At 36.6% G+C, this 19,482-nt stretch overlaps 1 protein-coding gene across 1 annotated transcript in view; it reads left to right on the plus strand.

Annotated features, from left to right (window-relative positions):
• COPA (COPI coat complex subunit alpha) overlaps positions 1-10,264 on the plus strand; it is a 38,689-nt gene extending 28,425 nt beyond the window's left edge. Inside the window, exons 20-33 of the mRNA XM_051993664.1 lie at positions 648-837; positions 936-1,031; positions 1,765-1,853; positions 2,026-2,149; positions 4,041-4,130; positions 4,292-4,401; positions 4,762-4,839; positions 6,534-6,602; positions 6,943-7,079; positions 7,305-7,491; positions 7,575-7,685; positions 8,070-8,231; positions 9,114-9,308; positions 9,545-10,264. Coding sequence (XP_051849624.1) covers positions 648-837; positions 936-1,031; positions 1,765-1,853; positions 2,026-2,149; positions 4,041-4,130; positions 4,292-4,401; positions 4,762-4,839; positions 6,534-6,602; positions 6,943-7,079; positions 7,305-7,491; positions 7,575-7,685; positions 8,070-8,231; positions 9,114-9,308; positions 9,545-9,604 — 1,698 coding nt within the window. The 3' untranslated portion in view covers positions 9,605-10,264. The remainder of the gene's footprint in view (positions 1-647; positions 838-935; positions 1,032-1,764; positions 1,854-2,025; positions 2,150-4,040; positions 4,131-4,291; positions 4,402-4,761; positions 4,840-6,533; positions 6,603-6,942; positions 7,080-7,304; positions 7,492-7,574; positions 7,686-8,069; positions 8,232-9,113; positions 9,309-9,544) is intronic.
• Positions 10,265-19,482: the final 9,218 nt, after the last annotated feature.

Genomic DNA, 19,482 nt, shown 5'->3' on the forward strand with positions numbered 1-19,482 from the left:
TAGCATTGTGAGTATATGCAGGCAGATGTTCAGTTATCTGTCATAAAATAAAGCCAAAATATTATACCACAGCACCCCTCCCCCAACATATAAAAATAATAAATCTTAACTTGCTGGATCTTTTATGTTTAAAAGTAAATGTACATTGATACAGTGTGTATAATATATATTTAGATGCATTGATACAATGTATAATATGTATTTGGAGTTTTAAAATTGTATGTGTGTTTAATTACTTTTTTTTAAACTTGGGAGGGGGAGCTATGCAAATTAATCACAGAATTATTTGATTTGACAATTGGAAGGGACCTTAGCAAATATCTAATCCAAACCATTTCTAGAAGGAATTCTCAGTATAATAGCCAAGTGGTCATCTAGCCTCTGGTTAAATGCCTCTAAGTAACAATTTATTGGTTCTGAAGTTAGCACATTCTATTTTCCCTAGCCCACTCCAAGTTGGGGAGCTAGACAGTGGCAAAGCTGGTGTGGTTCCTCAGTTGGATCACAGATTCCTTAGGAATATACAAAATAAAAGTAAGATTTAATAGAGTTGAAAGTAATTTTATTTAAAGTCTAAGCCTTTGGAGTGAGAATGCCAGTAACAGCTCTTCTTAATCTCTCATTTATATATCTTGGGATATCCTTAGATTGCTCTAGAAGCAGCCAAGGCTTTAGATGACAAGAATTGCTGGGAAAAGCTAGGAGAAGTAGCTCTACTCCAGGGAAATCATCAGATTGTGGAGATGTGCTACCAACGTACCAAGAATTTTGATAAGCTTTCCTTCCTATACCTCATCACTGGCAACCTTGAGAAACTTCGAAAGATGATGAAAATTGGTGAGATCCCTAAGCCAGGAATGGAAAAAGAAGGGTCTATGGAGGAGGGAGGACAGAAGGAGAGGGCAACATGACCTGAGGCTTCTTCTCTTGTGCAGCTGAGATTCGAAAAGACATGAGTGGCCATTACCAGAATGCCCTGTACCTGGGTGATGTTTCAGAACGTGTGCGCATCCTGAAGAATTGTGGGCAGAGTGAGTTTAAAATTCTTCTCAGGTCCTTTAGGCTACTAAAAAGCTAGTGCTTTTCATTCCATAATACATACTACATTATGGTCAGGAATCTGGGTTTATATGCTTATCTTTTTATTCTTCGGGAGGCCTATCATCTTGAGGCAGTACATATTCAGATCAAAAAGAAAGTGCTGCCCATGACTTTAAGGCCAGGCATTCTTGCACAGGAGGAGTGTAAGTATTAGTACAATACAGGAGCTGGAGAGGCATGGAAGCAGAACTACAAAAAAATAGATGAATGATTTCCATGTGAAAGCACATCCCTCTCAAAATGGTAGACTAGCTTAGTTTAAAACCAGTTTCCTATGAATCTTCCAGATCGAGAATAATCTGTACTTCATACCATATAACCTGGTCACCTGACAGCCGTCCCCCCCACTACTATTAGTAGGGAAGTTGGATTGTGGTGTCTTGGCAAATCAGGAAAAAGAGGATGAGGTTAGTACTCTAGAACAACCAGAAGCTAAAATAGTAATTTAGCAATCAACTGGTAGAAAAGATAATTATTCTGCTTTTCTCTTGGAACTGTAAACTTTTCCACGCTGAATCTACCATACTTTATAATTCCTCCAAAAGGAGCTCTTATTTCTCAAGAAACCAGAAAAAGAAAAAGTTCTTACAGGTAGCACATAAATATCCAGGTTAAAGAATAGAGAGAATAGATTTCTAGAATTGAGGTCTCTTTCCTCCACAGAATCCCTGGCCTACCTTACAGCTGCCACCCATGGTCTGGATGAAGAAGCAGAGAGCCTCAAGGAGACATTTGACCCAGAAAAGGAGACAGTAAGTCCCAGATTAGGCTCCCTTGAGCTGAATTGGGGGAAAGTCTGAGCTCCTTGAAGAGACTTTGGTCTATAAATCTCTTAAAGTTGAGGGTAACATTGATGATCAGAGTAACCTCAGACATTTTCCTCTTGTTTTTGTAATATTGTGGATATTCTTGATCACCCTTCAGATTCCAGACATTGACCCTAATGCCAGGCTGCTTCAGCCACCTGCACCCATCATGCCATTGGACACTAACTGGCCCCTACTAACTGTTTCCAAAGGCTTCTTTGAGGGTTCTATTGCCAGCAAGGGTAAGTATATACCACATCCACCAGTTGTCAGCTTTCTATTACCACTTTGTGTTTGCTTAATGTTTGCTGATTGATTATTTGGTAGTACTTAGTGGATATTGTCAGCAATCTATCCTTTATTTGGCTCCATCTGCCTTTTTTTCCTGGATGTACCCTTATTGACCAAAAGCCTCTGAAGTTATCTGTACTGTGACCCTGCTTTAAAATACACCTTTATCTGTTTCATACTCTATTGTATGAATGTGTTTTTTTTAATAACTTTTTATTGATAGAACTCATGCCAGGGTAATTTTTTACAGCATTATCCCTTGCACTCACTTCTGTTCCGATTTTTCCCCTCCCTCCCTCCACCCCCTCCCCCAGATGGCAAGCAATCCTTTACATGTTGAATAGGTTACAGTATATCCTGGATACAATATATGTGTGCAGAATCGAACAGTTTTCTTGTTGCACAAGAAGAATTGAATTCAGAAGGTATAAATAATCCGGGAAGAAAAACAAAAATGCAAGCAGTTTATATTCATCTCCCAATGTTCTTTCTTTGGGTATAGCAGCTTCTGCCCATCTTTGATCAATTGAAACTGAATTAGCTCTTTTTATCGAAGAGATCCACTTCCATCAGAATACATCCTCAAACAATATCATTGTTGAGGTATATAATGATCTCCTGGTTCTGCTCATTTCACTTAGCATCAATTCATGTAAGTCTCACCAGTCCTCTCTGTATTCATCCTGCTGGTCATTCCTTATAGAACAATAATATTCCATAATGTTCATATACCACAATTTACTCAATCATTCTCCAATTGATGGGCATCCATTCATTTTCCAGCTTCTAGCTACTACAGACAGGGCTGCCACAAACATTTTGGCACATATTGTATGACACTTTGAAACAGCAGTTATTATTTTTCCATCTTCTTTATTTGGTTGTTTAATCTATCAATCTTTCTGTTTTTTAAGAACTCAAAACCATGTATCCCTTAAAAATTATAACTTCCTACTCATCTTTATCTACATTTTAATAAGAGGAATCTATAGGTAAATGTAGGCAAGGTATATCTTTTCCTTGATTTTGTCTTCTAGCTTGGAGCAATACGATCTGCTCCCAGGACATTGATTATAAAATACTTTGAGATCCTCCAGTAAAGAGTCTGAGAAAGAATTCCTTTTTTATCCCTTCAAGCCAAGTATACACCAAAAAAAAATAAATAAACTCAAGCTTCCTTGAGAGACTTTTTGCCACACTTTGGAAGGTTTTGGCTATATTGTGCTCATGATATAGAAGTAGGAAAGAAAAAGGAGGGCTTGAGAAGAAAGCTTGATTTTCCATATATATGGAAACCTTTACAGAAACTTAGGAAAGAAATGGAAATAGTGGAAGGGCTACATATGAGGTATAAAGGGAAAACTTAAAAGAAATTAAGATTGAATTACTTGGAAGGAAAACTGAATAAAAGTAAAAGTTTGTGAAGAATAGCTAATTAATCTAGGATCTGAATTGTATTAAGACAGATTTTTAGAGAGAAATGAAAGAATTAAGAAAGAGTCATCATCCTAGGGTTTTATTTGACACAAAAGCCAGTTTTCAGGAGCACATAGATTCTGTCACAGCTTCTTCTCTATTTATTATGAAAGTTGACCATAATTGCAACATTCAGCATATAACAGCTCCCAACTTTTGAAAGTTATCATACTATCTCTTTCTTCCCCAAATATCAAAAGAGAAAAAACTGAACCTGGAGTGTCCCTTCTAAAGAGTTGCTGACATTAACTGTTTAAGTCAAGCCTTGGATTGAAAAGAGTAAAGAGGGTTAAGGAAGATCTGCTGAGGGATCAGCACCTTCTGGTTGTGTCACCTATGTGACCTCTCTCTTCTCTTTCCTTACAGGAAAAGGAGGTGCACTGGCTGCTGACATAGACATTGATACTGTTGGCACTGAAGGTTGGGGAGAGGATGCAGAGCTGCAGCTGGATGAAGGTGAGAGATTTGTGAAGGAAAAGAGTGGATGGGAACCTACAGGGGCAATCTGAAGGTTTCCAGATTAATGGGGCCCAACTAAGTCTGTAGAGTTTAGTTTTCTAAAGACTGTAGCTATATATCTATCCAAGGCTAACAAAAACTTGGTTTTTTCCTTACAGATGGATTCGTGGAAGCATCAGATGGTTTTGGTGATGAAGCTCTTGCTAAGGGACAGGAAGAAGGAGGTGGCTGGGATGTTGAGGAAGACTTAGAGCTCCCACCTGAGCTAGTATGGAGAGTTCATTGCTGTTTTTTTCCATTGGAGTTTGATAGAAACTGTGGCATAAGACTGAGTGAGAGCTCCCAAAGGATGGAGATCTGAGCTTTTTATATCCCCTAGTAGCTTCTATTAGTTTTCTGCTGCTCTTTCTTTGGAAGGAAAAAAATGATGTAGTCAAGAGCCCATATTAAGAAAATGCTGTCCTATTTTTTTTTTTTCTGTGATTATTCTCCTTATTCTGTGACTATAGACAAAATCTATTATTCATTTTACTGTGCGTGGGTGTTTGAAACAACAGTTCCCATGTGTTGAATTTCTCAGAGCAAATGAATAAGAAATTCAAGGGAGTGAATTTCTCTTCCTCTCCAGGATGTTTCTCCTGGAGCAATTGGAGGCACTGAAGATGGATTCTTTGTGCCCCCCACTAAGGGAACAAGTCCTACTCAGGTAAGTAGAAGAAAAGAACAGGCATTTATTAGTAATACCTGATATGTACCAGGTACTGTACTAAAAAAGAGGTGCTATTATTATCTCCATTTTACAATTGAAGAAACTGAGACAGAGTTTAAGAAACTTAATTAGAAGCTAGATCAGATAGCTAGAGGCCAAATTTGAACTCAGTTCTTTCTGACTGCAAACCCAGTACTATATTTATTGTAACATCTAGCTGTCTGTAGGAAGATGCAATGTGCACAATGCCTGGTACATAGTAGGTGCTTAATGTTTATTGAATTGAATTAGCAATATAACTAATAAGGTATTAATATCCAGGGTTAAAAAGGAGACAGTAATAGAATACTTAGCTACTGTTGGTAGGTTCAAGTCACCTAGCTCAAATAAACTATACCCTCAGAACCTTGGAGTATTGGAGATATGATTGGTGAGTCATTGTCAGTACTGTCTGAAAGGGTATGAACTGGAAAAGTGCTGTAAGGATGGGGGGAAAACTGTTTTGGTTTTCAAATAAGAGGAGAACAGTGCTTAACTTTTAGTCTGAGATGGGAGGATAGTTAACATTTTACAGAAAGAAAAAATAGTCACAAAGACCAATATAACTTAACCAAAAATGTGTCATAACAGAATTAATGAAGTTAGTAAACTCATCGATTAGGAGAATGCTATAGCAACAAATTACCTAGGTCTTAGCAAAACGTTTAATAAAGTCATGCTTGTGAAATACATGGAAAAATATGGGCTAAGCAGTAGTAAAATTAAGTGGCTCGAATTCTGTAATAGACACTCAGCTGATTCAAGAAAGATAGGAGTTTTAATGGACTACAAAATTAACAAGAATTAATGTGTTATGTCAGGAATGTTGATACAGTCTAGGCTTGCAATGAGGACTTAGTAATTAGGATAAGTTGTATTCATACTTAGGCCACCCCTGGAATATTGTCTTCAATTTTAAGCATCACATTTTTAAATGGACATTTAAAAACCAGATAGTGTCCACAAGAGGGCAACCAAAAAAGTGAATACATGACAACATGAAAATTAGTTGAAGGAACTAGGAATGTTTAGTCTGTAGGAGAGAAGTTCTGGGAAGTGGGGCATGATAACATTTTTCAAGTATTAGGGTTTTGTTACTTGGAGAAGGAATTGGATTTGTTCTATTTGGCTTTAGAAAGCAGAATTTAAACACACTGTTGAAATTGCAAAGAAGCAAATTGGGGGTTATAGTAATGAAACTTTTTAACAGAACTATTCACAAATAAAAGGGGCTTCACTGAAAATTTTCAAGTAAAGACTGGATAAGCACTTTTAGAGGGATGTAGAAGGTATTCTATTCTTTTCCAGATAGTCACTGAAGTCCCTTCTATCTCATATATATATCTATAATTCTAATTTTGACCTTTAAGTACTGCCTTCTTCCTGACCTAGCTAATAGGTAATTGGTGACAAAAAAGTCTAGTAAAACTTGAAGGGGTGTGAGATGGGAGAAGAATGAATGTTTTTTGCACCCACAGGATCATAGAATTCTGAATTTAGAGCCACAGGGGATCTTAGAAGAGGTTATGACTTGTTCAGAGTTTCACAGCTAGTAAGCATTTGTGGCAGCATTTGAATTCAGATCTTCCTGACTTGAAAGGCCAGTACTCTACTCATTATCTAGTTGCTAAAACATTTCTTTACCCCATCAGATCTGGTGCAATAATTCCCAACTGCCAGTTGACCACATCCTAGCAGGCTCTTTTGAGACAGCTATGCGGGTAAGTCTTCTCACTGCAGCCTCCAGCTTATCTCATCCAGAACCTCCAAGGGAGTTCAGGTTATCTATCTTAATCCTGTAAAAGTTGCTCTCTTTTTTCCCTTCAGCACACATACCTCTGCCCATCCCAATCCTTCCCTCTTCTTTCACATCATCTCTCTAGCTCGACCTTCAGCTTAGTAGTTTCTTTCAATTCACCTTCTTTCTTCCTACTCTTTTGCTGCTTCCAAGTTCCATGTCAGTGAATTAAGTAGACTTTCAAGCACACTTTGCATACTATAAACTGTATAGATGTAGCCCAATTTACAGGATTTTCACATGTTTTTGTCTTCTCCCTACAGCTCCTCCATGACCAGGTTGGGGTAACTCAATTTGGCCCCTATAAGCAATTGTTTCTCCAGACATATGCCCGAGGCCGGACCACATACCAGGCTCTGCCCTGCCTACCTACCATGTATGGTTATCCAAACCGCAATTGGTAAGGGCCTAAAACAGTAGATTGTTTAAATAACAGGATTTCAGCTTCAAGCCGCACAAGTTGGCTAGTGACAAAGCCAGGTTTGATCTAGAAAGTAAAAGGCTGGTATTTAGACTATTCGCTCCCCTTGACACTGTTCTTCCCAGCTGCCAGGCCACCTACAAGATAGATGTTGACTTTTTTTTAACTTCTACTATCTCCTTTCTTCATCATCCTCTTTTCCAGGAAAGATGCAGGGCTAAAGAATGGTGTTCCAGCTGTGGGACTGAAGCTTAATGATCTGATACAACGACTGCAACTGTGCTATCAGCTCACTACAGCGGGCAAGTTTGAGGAGGCAGTGGAGAAATTCCGTTCTATCCTGCTTAGCGTACCACTTCTTGTAGTAGACAATAAGCAAGAAATTGCTGAGGTAAGAAGTTGTGTGACTTCTTGGCCCTCTTCATACCTTCTCTACCGGGCCCTGAACCTGCCATTTCTGCCCCCTTTGCCCAGGCCCAGCAGCTCATTGCCATCTGCCGTGAGTACATTGTGGGCTTGTCAATGGAAATCGAGAGGAAGAAGTTGCCTAAGGAGAGCCTAGAACAGCAGAAGCGCATCTGCGAGGTGAGCATTATAGGCCTCTTCTCCAGTCCTGGGGTCTTTATGTGATCTACTCTATACCAAAGCTTGAAAATGGGGCTCCATCTTCACATCATCTTTAATCCAGGGTCTGTAGGAAATGAACTGGGACAGAGCCTAGGCCTAAGCTCAAAACAAAGTCTATGCTTTTAAGTACTGTCTCCCACTCCTACAGTTCCCCGTATCAGGGAGCTGGAGATCCTTTTATTTTGTAATCAGGTTACAAGATCTTTTAGGTCCTGCTTCTGTTGACAAACCTAGATCCCAGCTTCACACTAAGCTACTAATTTTTACAGCACCAACTTGACATGGGGATATTTAACTTCCTAGGTCTTGAGCACTAATTGTATTCTCCTTCCTCCCCACCAGATGGCAGCTTACTTCACCCATTCCAACCTGCAGCCTGTGCATATGATCCTGGTGCTTCGCACAGCCCTTAATCTCTTCTTTAAACTCAAGAACTTCAAGACTGCTGCTACCTTTGCACGGCGCCTGTTAGAGCTGGGGCCCAAGCCTGAAGTGTCCCAGCAGGTACCTAGCACTTTCTTAAAAAAATAACTGGGGAAAGCAGGGTTAGTGAGGTATATTCAGAAGGAGATATCCTAGGATCTCTACCTCCGTAACAGGTACCATGGAGACAGATGAGTCTTCACTGGGTAGTACTTTGGCTTTGGAGATTGAGGATGGAATAGGTTTAACCATTCAGATATTATAGGAAAGAGACAGCTGTTAAACAATTGGACATTGGGCCAATAAGAAGTATAATTATGTGCCCCCAGAAATGACAAGTTTAGTTTTTAATCTCCAGAATTCTATAATAATCCTTTCTCCTAAATTAAGAAAAAGAAAATACCACAACCATATATATATGTGGACATACACCCATGTGTTTATTTACATGTATGTATGTAAATATATTCCATCCCCCATGCAAAATAGCAGTGTTCCCATTAGTTTAGTAGAACAATCATGGCCTCCTATGGCTGAGATGAAATATGCCAAGCTTGTGAAAAACTATGGTCAAAAAGTTCTATTATCTGAATTGAGTAAAAGGCACAATTCAGGAAGAACAAGTGTTCCTTCTTACACTATGGAATTGTCCCTTGATAAACTTGGGGATATACATTCTTTAGAATGGCAACATCATGTAGTACATAGAGAGCCAACCTCAGAGTCAGAATAACCTGAGTTCAGATCTTTTTTATGATGCATACTGGCTCTGTGACCCTGGGAAAATGATTTAACTTCTCAGTGCCCACCATACCAGTCACAATTCTGGGCCATTTATAATAAGAATATTTAAATGGATAGGGGCTTTATTCACAGCAACTGCAATAAGAGGCAGAAAACAGCTAGGAGGTAGTAGAAGGATCATCTGTGAACCATCAACTACCCTCTCAAACATCCCTTTAGACTCGAAAGATCCTGTCAGCCTGTGAGAAGAACCCCACAGATGCCTACCAGCTCAATTATGACATGCACAACCCTTTTGACATCTGTGCTGCATCCTACCGACCTATTTACCGTGGCAAGCCAGTGGAAAAGTGTCCCCTCAGTGGGGCTTGCTATTGCCCTGAGTTTCAAGGCCAGATCTGCCGTGTCACTACAGTAAGTATTGTTAAAGGGATTCTTCAAAGACAGAGGTTTTTCCTGTACTTTCTTTTTTGCTCCATGCTGATTAATAAAGGATTTTAAATCCATCACCCTTGCTAAGTAAAGTGGAAAAATATGTTCTTGGGCTCCTCAGCCCCACATAAATACCTCTTTGATCTCTTTCATTTTCAGATGCTTCAGATTTCTCTCTTGCTCACAAGCTTTTTTTCCCCTTCTATTCTCTTCCACAGGTAACAGAAATTGGCAAAGATGTGATTGGTCTAAGAATCAGTCCTCTGCAGTTCCGCTGAGACTGTGCTGGGTAGGAATGAAGTAAAGAACCATTTTGATATTGGTAGTTCTTCCCAGAGAAAATCCTGCTTGCTTTTATCTGTCTTATATCCTCATTTCTAATTTTCTCTACTGTAAGTTTCTTACTCTCATTTCCTTTCCTTCCTTGCTATGGCCAGTTGAGATGTTTATGGCTTAATATCTATTCCTTTGTAACCCTTGGTTTTTTCATGGTTACTTAAATTTGAGTCAGAGTTGGCCTTTCCAAATAAAGCCTCCTCACTCCCTCCTTAAGTCTCTCAGGAAGAGAATGAAAATTGCATGGAGCAAAGAACCAACCATTCGCCCAACAGCCTTGTCCCTCCCTTCCCTGTCCCCCCACAAGAAAAATATTCTGGAATGTGCTCTTGTCAGTCCTCATCTGCATCTGACCCTCAACCACCACATAGGACTGACTAGATTTATTAGGATTTACTTGGGCTATGGAACTGGATCCCATGTCAATGTTCCATAGAAAGATAGATGTCCTTTCTTCGCCCAGTAGAACAACTTCTGTTCTGAAAGAGATCTGTCTGATTCTCAAAGTAAACACATTTTTATATTGATTTATCCTTTGTCAGTCACTGCTCCTGTTCTTGAATTTTGTTTCTCACATTTAATAAATTGGATTTACGACTTGAGTAGATTGGTTTGTTACCATGTTTTTCCTGATCCATCCTTGTATTCCTTGATTCTCCCTAGTTAATATTCCATTAATATTTGTTAATCTCTACTGTGTTGTCTTAGAAAGTTGCCTGGAGTAATTTCCCCTGATTGTGCCCAGCTGTGCCTCTTTAAAAATATTTATGGAGAAAAAGCAGTTAAGTAAAACTATCAAAAGTTGTCCAATTTTAAAAAATATATATTCTTATTTATTGTTCCTTAGAGCTCATTAATATTCTATTCTGTTCCTGTTCCACAATGTGCTTAGCCATTTCCCAACTGATAAGTGTCTACTTTGTTTCCCACATTTTCTTGATTTCAAGTCTAGCACTTTATCCATTATAGTCCAGAGCTTCTTAAACTTTTTCCACTCGCTACCCCTTTTCACCCTAGAAATTTTTATGTGACCCCAGATATATATTTCTGCTGCATCGTACTGGGTGTTTACCATGGCAAGCCAGTGGAAATCTACAGAACCCTTCTCAGAATGTTAATTCAGAATTCTCAAAATTTAAATTCAGGGAAGATGGCAAGAATAGGTCAGAAAATTTCTCCAACAGAAAAGACCAAACATCACCTCAAAGTGAAAGTAGAGTAGCAGAAATAAATAAAAAGGGTAAAGCAATTGTCCTAAAATAACTGGAAAGGACCTCAGGAAAGACCCTATTTTCAGGAGTGGAGCCCAGGTTGACTCCATTTCCAAATAAACTCACCTGAATCAACAAATAACAAACCCTGGGGATAGCTGTTTCGAGAAAAAGTCTTGAAGGTCTTTGGATTGTGACTGGGAGTTAGACTGCTGAGTAAGAGAATATTGAAGGAGGACCCACTCCTGTCTCAGACCCAACTGTGTTGAACAGACAGGTCCCTAAAGGTGCTTAAAATGGATTGGGCACCCCACTGGCTGTAGGCACTTGCTGGAGAGCAGAAATTTGTGACCATCTGAGGGAGAGATCACAGAGACTTAGAGCATTTTCCTGACTGCATGATCAGGAGGGTGGGAGTAAAGGGGCTAGCCAAGATGAAGAGAAGTGCTTGAGATTGGGCTCTCTATAAAACCCAGAAAATAACAACAGCAAGAAAGACTGGAGCCTGGGACACCATTCTCCATACCTCTGTTGTAGAGCTGCTTACAATAATAAAGTGCTAAAAATAAAAATGAGTAAGCAAAGGAGAAAACCCAACCATAGGTTATGGGGATAGATCCGGGCTCATATTCAGAGAAAAATAGAGAAGTTAAAAAAAAAAAAAAAAAAAACACTTCTAACTCAAAGAGAAACAGAAAACAGTCCACAAACCCAAAGAACACAAAAACATCAAAAATAAAGTAAGACCGATTGAAGAAAAGTGGCTGGGGGGAGGAGTCGGGGGGTGGTGGGGGAGAATAAGCAATTCAAGAAAATTATGGGAAAAAAGTCATCCAACTGAAGAAAAATTAAAAAACTTAAGAAACTTAACTCCTTGAAAGCTAAAATTTGGCAAGGAAAAGCTAATGACATAAGACACCAAGAAATAATACAACAAATGATAAAAATCAAAAGAATGAAAAAAATAAAGAATGTAAAATAACTGATCTGGGGACAGCTAGATGACAGAATGACTACAACACTGGCCCTGAATTCAAATATGACCTCAAACACTTAATACTTACTAGTTGTGTTACTTTGGGGAAATCATTCAACTCCAATTGCCTCACAGAAAACCTATCTGAAGAACAGATCAAAGAGAGACAATATAAAAATTGTTGGGCTACTTAAGAGTTATGACCAAAAAAAGTGGATACAATGTTACAAGAAATTATTAAGGAATATTACCCTTAAATTTTAAAATGAGAGTAAAATCAAAATAGAAAAAATCTAATTTCCCATCTAAAAGAGATCACCAAAAGAAAATTTACTGAAATATAGCCAAGTTTCAAAGCTTCCAGATTAAAAGGAAAATATTACAAGCAACAAGAAAAAGAAATAGTGGAACTATAATTAAGATCATACAAGAGTTAACAGCTTCAATGTTAAAAGACCATAGGTCTTGGAACACAGTATTTTCAAAAGCAAAAGATGGGTTTCAAACAAAAATAATATACCCTGCAAAGCTGAATATAATCCTGAGCAAAAACAAGGGTTATTCAATGAACTGAATGGAAAATTCAACATATAAAATTTAGGAGAAACATGAAGTAAACATTAAAAATACAAGGAACTCAATAAGGTCAGCTTGTTTACTACTTAAATGTGAAAATGTTACCAGTTCTCTTTAAGACCCATCATCTAAAAGAAAGATTTAAGCTAAACTGAGTATGATGGGATGATTGTCAAAAGTAAAATAAAGAGAACAAAAAGGAGCAATTATACAAATGAGTTGGGAAAAGAATAATTGATAGGGTAGGAAGATAGGCTGGTAGGGCTAGTATCTTATTTTCATCTGAACTGGGTAAAGAGACTATACCTCTAGAAGAATTTGAAAATCTTTAAATTTATAAAGAAATAAGAGGGTAAGGAGGTATGGGAGGAACTTTTAGAACTGTGTATGAATTAAGAATTGGGAGGGTGAGGAGAAAGGATAAAGGAAGGACGCTAATAGATTAGGGAATAGGAGAGCTAGATAGTGGTTAGAAATAAATAGATGAATGAGGAGGGAATAGAAGGATAAATAGAAAAAATAGGATGGAGGGAAACAACTAATAATTATAACTGAACAAGAATGGAGTGAATTTATCCATAAAATGGAAATGGATAGCAGAATAGATTATAGAATCAGAATCCAGCGATATGTTGTTTACAAGAAACAATCAGAAATGAGATGCACAGTTAAAATAAAGGACTGCAATAGGATTTATACTTTAGCTGATGTTTTTTTTTTTTTTTTTTTTTTAAAGGCAGGGCTAAGCAATTGTGATTTCAGACACTAAAGCTAAAATAGATTAAAGAGGGAGACTACACTATGTATCAGTAATATTCAACATTGTTTTAGAAATGCTAGCAATAGCAAAATAGAAAAAGAAATTGAAGGAATTAGAATGAGAAATGAGTAATAAAATTTCTTACAGATGATATGTGATATATTTGGAAAATCCTAAAAATTAATTGAACCAATAATTTTAGCAAAGTAGTAGGATATAAAATAAATTCACATAAATCATCAGCATTATATATCACCAACAAAAACCTACAAGAAGAGAGATCAAGAAATAGACTACTTAAAATAACAAAGCAATATAAAATGTCTAAGAAGATATTCTCCCCCCAAAAGAAACAGATCTAAAAGTTATATGAACATAATTATAGAATATTTTATACAAATAAAGTCAGATTCAGATAATTGGAGAAATATTGTTTAAGGATAGGCAAAGCCAATTTAATAAAAATGACTTTAACCTATTCATTCGACACCACTCCAATTACATTAATTAAAAATAAAAAACCCAAAACATTTTTGTTGAATTAAAAAAATAATTCATTTGGAAAATAAAAGATCAAAAATTTCAAAAAAAACTAGTGGGGAAAAAATATTAAGGAAGGAGGGTCAGTCATATCAGATCTCAAAATATATTAAAAGGCAATCAATATCAAAGTTATCTAATAGAAATAGGAAGGTAGGTCAGTGGAACAAAGTAGACATGCAATACATAGTAGCAAAGGATTATAGTAAACTTGTGTTTAATAATGTAAAGGTTTAAGTTTTAGGGATAAGAATTCATTATTTGGTAAAAAATTGTTGGGAAAACGAAAGCAGTTGGGCAGAAATTGAATTTAAACTATGTACTAAGATAAGGTCAAAATGAATACATGACCTAGATATGAAGGGAGATATAAAAAATTAGAAGAAATGTGACCTATCAGACTCATGGAGAAGAGAACAATTTTTGAATAAATGTGATACTGAGCATTATGAAGTATAAAATGATTAATTTTCAGCTATATTAAAAAGGATTTGTACAAATAAAACTATATGTAGCAAAAAGTAAAAGGAAATTAGAAAATTGGGGGAAAAAATTTCATAAAGAGTAATTTCCATAGACATAGCAGAGTTATAATCAGGATCATATAAGACCTGACAGCTCAGATAAAAGTTCATCTCAGATATAGAAAGAATTTTGTCAAATTTATACAAGTTATTCCCCAATTGATAAAGGGTCAAAGGCTTCTTCTTTCATTGAAGAAATCAAACTCCTACATAGTCATATGAAAACATGCTCTAAATCATTATTGATTAGAAAAACACAAATCAAAATAACATTTAGATATAATTTTATACCTGTCAGATTGACTAATATGATGGATGTTTTTCAATTGGGCAATGACTAAATCAGTTGTATGTATGATTGTGATAGAATACTACTGTGCTATAAGAAATGATAAGCTGGTTGATTTTAGAAAAACATGGAAAGATTTACATGAAAAAAATAAAAAATTACATGAGCAGTAAAGTGTTATAATATTAAGAAAATACTAAGTTATTTTGTGGGAAAGCATAATGGTTCGAGAAATGAAAAGATCATATCAGGTATTTATCATGGGTCACAAAGATTTGCCATTTATTACATGAAATAGTTAAAGGGTTCAATCAAATATGACTAAGCAAAATAGAATCATAGATAATTAAGCAATATTCTTCCAGTTTGTGGGATTTTTAGTCTTAGGAAAGAGGAGGAGCAAGGGAAAGATCTGGGGAGTATAGGGAGGAATCAGGAAGAAATTGGAGAGGATCTAGGGAGAGGTCAAGGAGGGATCTAGGAGGAGCCAGAGAGCATCTATGGGACTCAGCAGGCTTTAGATTTGTCTAAAAGTATACTAATCAAGACAGTCTCAGAGTTTGGCCTATCTCTATGTAACAATAAAAACAGGATAGATGGATTAGCATTACTGACAATAGAGACAGGATGAGCTGATTAGAATTCAAGCTTCCATATCAAGCAGTAAATATATTTCATCTTGAGTTCAGGTGTCACATGTAATATTCTAGTTCCTAGAAACATCATCTCTTGTACATTCTAGAATGAGCCTATTCTCAAGGCAGCTCAAGGTCAAGGGAACTCTTCCTAATAGAGTTACATCTCTGGATCCAAGTCACTTGAAGAAATTCCTAGGTAATTCTGCTAAAATGTGCCAGTAACAAGATTCAACACAATTTTGTACAACCTCCTACATTTGCTTTTCCAATAACTCATGTGGTTCCATGAGAATACCAAAATTTCATGTGGTAAAAACTAACTTAAATCTTAACAAAAGAGCTATAAAAAGAACAACTAATTAGGAACCCATAATCCACCTGATACTGAACAATGTATATAGTAAATAATTATTGTCTTAAGAACAATTTTGAATGACTGATTCATCTTGAATATCACCCAAATCAGTTACAAAGGATCCATGAAGGAAGATGCTATCTGCCTCCCAAAAAAAGAACTAATAGAAGTATATATAGTATGGTTTTTAAATACACATATATACACACACATACGTATATGTATACATTTATTTTTAATTATAGCTTTCTGTAAGGAAAGGAAGGAGTACACAGAAAAAAAGAAAACTTAAAAGGAATCACAGAAGAGCTGGGTGGCTTTGAAAACAATATGTACTAAATATGTTTAAAAAGTAAACGGTCTAAAATGGAAAGTCATGGTTTTATGTTAAATCTGCCATATTCTGCTGTGTAGAAGAATGAGGTTGGTGACTTTGCACAGTCCTACCTTCCTTAAGTTAAATTCACTTGGAAGTCAAAACATTACCTTCCTTATGTCATTGGTCCTCTTTGAAAGCAAAAACAAACAACAATAATCTGTGAGCATTAGTAACTGTCCCACTGGGGACCCAACTGGACAGTTCCAATTAGGCAATACCCTTCTCCTCCCTCCCTCCTTTCTCTCCTCCTTCCCAGCTCTCTTCCTTCCCTCCCTCCCCTCCCTCTCCCTCTCTCTTTCCCCCCCCCTCTTCCTCTCTCCCTTCTTCTCTCTATTCTCCTCTCTCCTCCCTCCTCTCCCCTTTCTTTTTCTTCCTTACTTCTTTGTAATATTGGCAATTATGTCTGTCATTCTTGAATATACCTTATAAGACTGATGCCCAGATATATTAAGTATTTTATTATTTTAAATTAGACATATTTCTACTACTTCCTCCTGAATTTTGTTATTAGCTTATAGAAATTCTGTTGATATTTGTGGATTTATTTTGTATTCTGCTATTCTTCTACAGGCATTATCTCAATAAGTTTTGTTGCTGATTTTCTAGAATTTCCTAAGTAAAGCCCTCTGTCATCAGAAAATAAGGATAATTTTGTCCTTCCTATCTTTGTTTCTTTGTTAATATTGAAAAAAAGATAAGAGAAAATTAGCAGCATCTACCTACATGCAAATCTCTCTCTCTATGTCATCTCTAAAAAATATTTATGAGACTTGTCTGTACAAGAATTGAAGATGTCCTCATTGAAAGTTTTTTACATATGGCATTCAATAATTAATTACATCTTTGCTACTCTGTAATTGACTGATGTGTGTAGACAATATAAAACTATCTTGTGTTTAGTTAATTCTATTGAGCAAAATGTTATCTTTTCTTACCAATAAGGTGTCTTCCCACTCTTGCATCAGAATCATTCAAGATTCCTTGAGGGTAGTAACAACAAAAATAATTCAGTGGGGGCAGCTAATAGCGTAGTGGACAAAGCACCAACCCTGAAGTCAGGAGGATCTGAGTTCAAATTTGACCTCAGACTCTTAACAGTTCCTAGCTGTGTGACCTGGGCAATTCACTTAACCCCAATTGCCTCAGAGGAAAAATAAATAAATAAAAATTTGGGAGTCTACCTGCCAAGACAAAGTCAGGAACTATATGAACACAATTACAAAACACTCTCCACCCAAAATCTAAACAATTGGAAGAATATCAAGTGGTTCATGGGTAGGCTGATCTAAAATAAAAAAAAAATAACAATTCTATCTAAGTTAATCTACTTATTCAGTGCCATATCAATCAAACTGCTAAGAAATTACAAAGCTAAAAATAATAACAAAGTTCATTTGGAAGAACAAAAGATCAAGAATTTCAAGGGAATTAAGGAAATAATCATCAGGATGATTTCAGATAGGCCTGGAGAGACTTACATGAATTGTTGCTGAGTGAAGTGAGTAGAAACAGGAGAACATTGAACACAGCAACAAGATTGATGGTCAGTTCTGATGTTCCTGGCATTTTTCAACAAAGAGGTGAGTCAGGCCAATTCCAATAGACATGATGCCACCTGTACCTGGAAAGAGGACAGTGGGGATTGAGTGTGGATCACAATATAGTATTTTCACCTTTTTTTTGTTTGCTTGCTTCTTGTTTTCTCACTTTTTTCCCTTTTTAACCTGATTTTTCTTGTATGGCATGATAAATGTGGAAATATGTATAGAAGAATTATACATATTTAACATATATTGAATTACTTGCTATCCAGGGGAGGGAGTTGTGAAGGGAGGGAGAAAAATTTGGAACACCAGGTTTTACAAGAGTGAATATTGAAAACTCTCTTTTCATATATTTTGAAAATAAAAAGTTGCTATTTAAAAATTTATCATACAATCTAGATTCTAGGGGCATTTATCAACTAATAGTAATCACAGCATTTACATGGAGTTTACTAATATCTGGAACATGTCAGAGATAACATCTTTTTGCCTAAACCTTCACCATTTTCTGAACTTTCCTATATTTTTTTTTTAGTCAGTAAAAATGTTCCCTCTCTTCCTCCCATCTCACATCTAGAGAATCAAAGGAAAACAAAATCCCTATTACAAACGTTTGGTCAAGTAAGATATATTTCAGCATTGGCTAGGTCTTAAAGAGAAACGTATAAATATAGGACTCTCTATATAATGTATATATATAAACATGTGCATATATAACATATATATGCATACTTGTATATCTGTCCCATTCTGTAACTATCACCTCTTATCAAGAATTGTATGTTTTATCATCAGTCCTCACATTGTTCAAAATTCCTAAGTCTTTCAAAACTGTTTATTTCTACAATATTATCACTGTACAAATTGTTCTCCTGGTTTTAATAATTTCTGCATCAGTTCTGGTGGCAAGTAAATAAATATTGCAATAGCCTGCCAGAGGTTCTGTGTGAGATCGATCTCCACTCCAATTCATTATCTATCTATCTACCCAAGTAATTTTCCCTAACTAAAGGAACTACCGTGTCACTCTCCACTCAGTAAACTCCAGTGGCTCCTTATTGCCTCCAGGATCAAATAAATGCTTTATTTGGCATTCAAAGGCTTCAGAACCTAGCTATTTACTACCTTTCACCTGGTAGGTAGTCATCAATTCACTATCCAGTGAGATTGCTTTCTATGCTAATTTTATCCCTCTGCTCCAAGCATCTTCTGGCTGTCCCCAAGGCTGGAAAACATTCCCTCAGCTTTCTTCCCTGGCTTCTTTTAAGTTTCAATTAGAATCCTATCTTTTATAGGAAGCTTCTCTTAATTTTCTATTTGTCCCATGTATAGTTTGTATTTATTTGTTTGAATATTGTCTTCCCCCATTAAATTGTAAATTCCTTTAGGGCAGGAAACTTTTTGCTTCTTTTTGTCTTCTCCTTTTTTGTTCACTTAACACAGTACTCAGCGTGCAATAAGTACTTATATTGATTAATTGACTGAGCTGTTGATGCTGCAGATTGTTCTCCAGGTTTTATCTACTGACAAATTTTGATATGGGCTCTAGTTCCAAGATCTTTTTGCGATCTCACAAAGTTGCAATTTTGTCCATTCCAATTACAATGTTTTCAAACACCTAAGATTAGGAAGGAAAAAATAAGATGCAAAGAACCAACCAGATCCATCATGTTCACAGCACACAATGACCCAGAGTATGTGTGTGGTGGGGTGAGAGTTAGGCAGCAGACATCAGGAGGTTGCACAGTCCCTGCTATCACATCCTTCCACAAACAAAGGCTCGTAAAGAAGACTGATGTCTATTTGATCATTTAGTGCTTTTAATATGTTCATTCAGCAGTTCAACAGTCAACCAAAAGGCATTTTCTTCACTAGTGATAAATGAGCGGGAAATGATTATAGAACCTGTGTTTTCTCATTTGTAGAGCAGGGCCTGTCAGTTCCATATCTTTATGAAATTCATGACTAGATCCTCAGTGGCTAATGCCCTGTCACTTCAAATAGATTTTGTATTTATTTGTATGCATG

This window comes from Antechinus flavipes, chromosome 4 (assembly GCF_016432865.1).
Source record: "Antechinus flavipes isolate AdamAnt ecotype Samford, QLD, Australia chromosome 4, AdamAnt_v2, whole genome shotgun sequence".
NCBI classification, from domain to species: domain Eukaryota; kingdom Metazoa; phylum Chordata; class Mammalia; order Dasyuromorphia; family Dasyuridae; genus Antechinus; species Antechinus flavipes.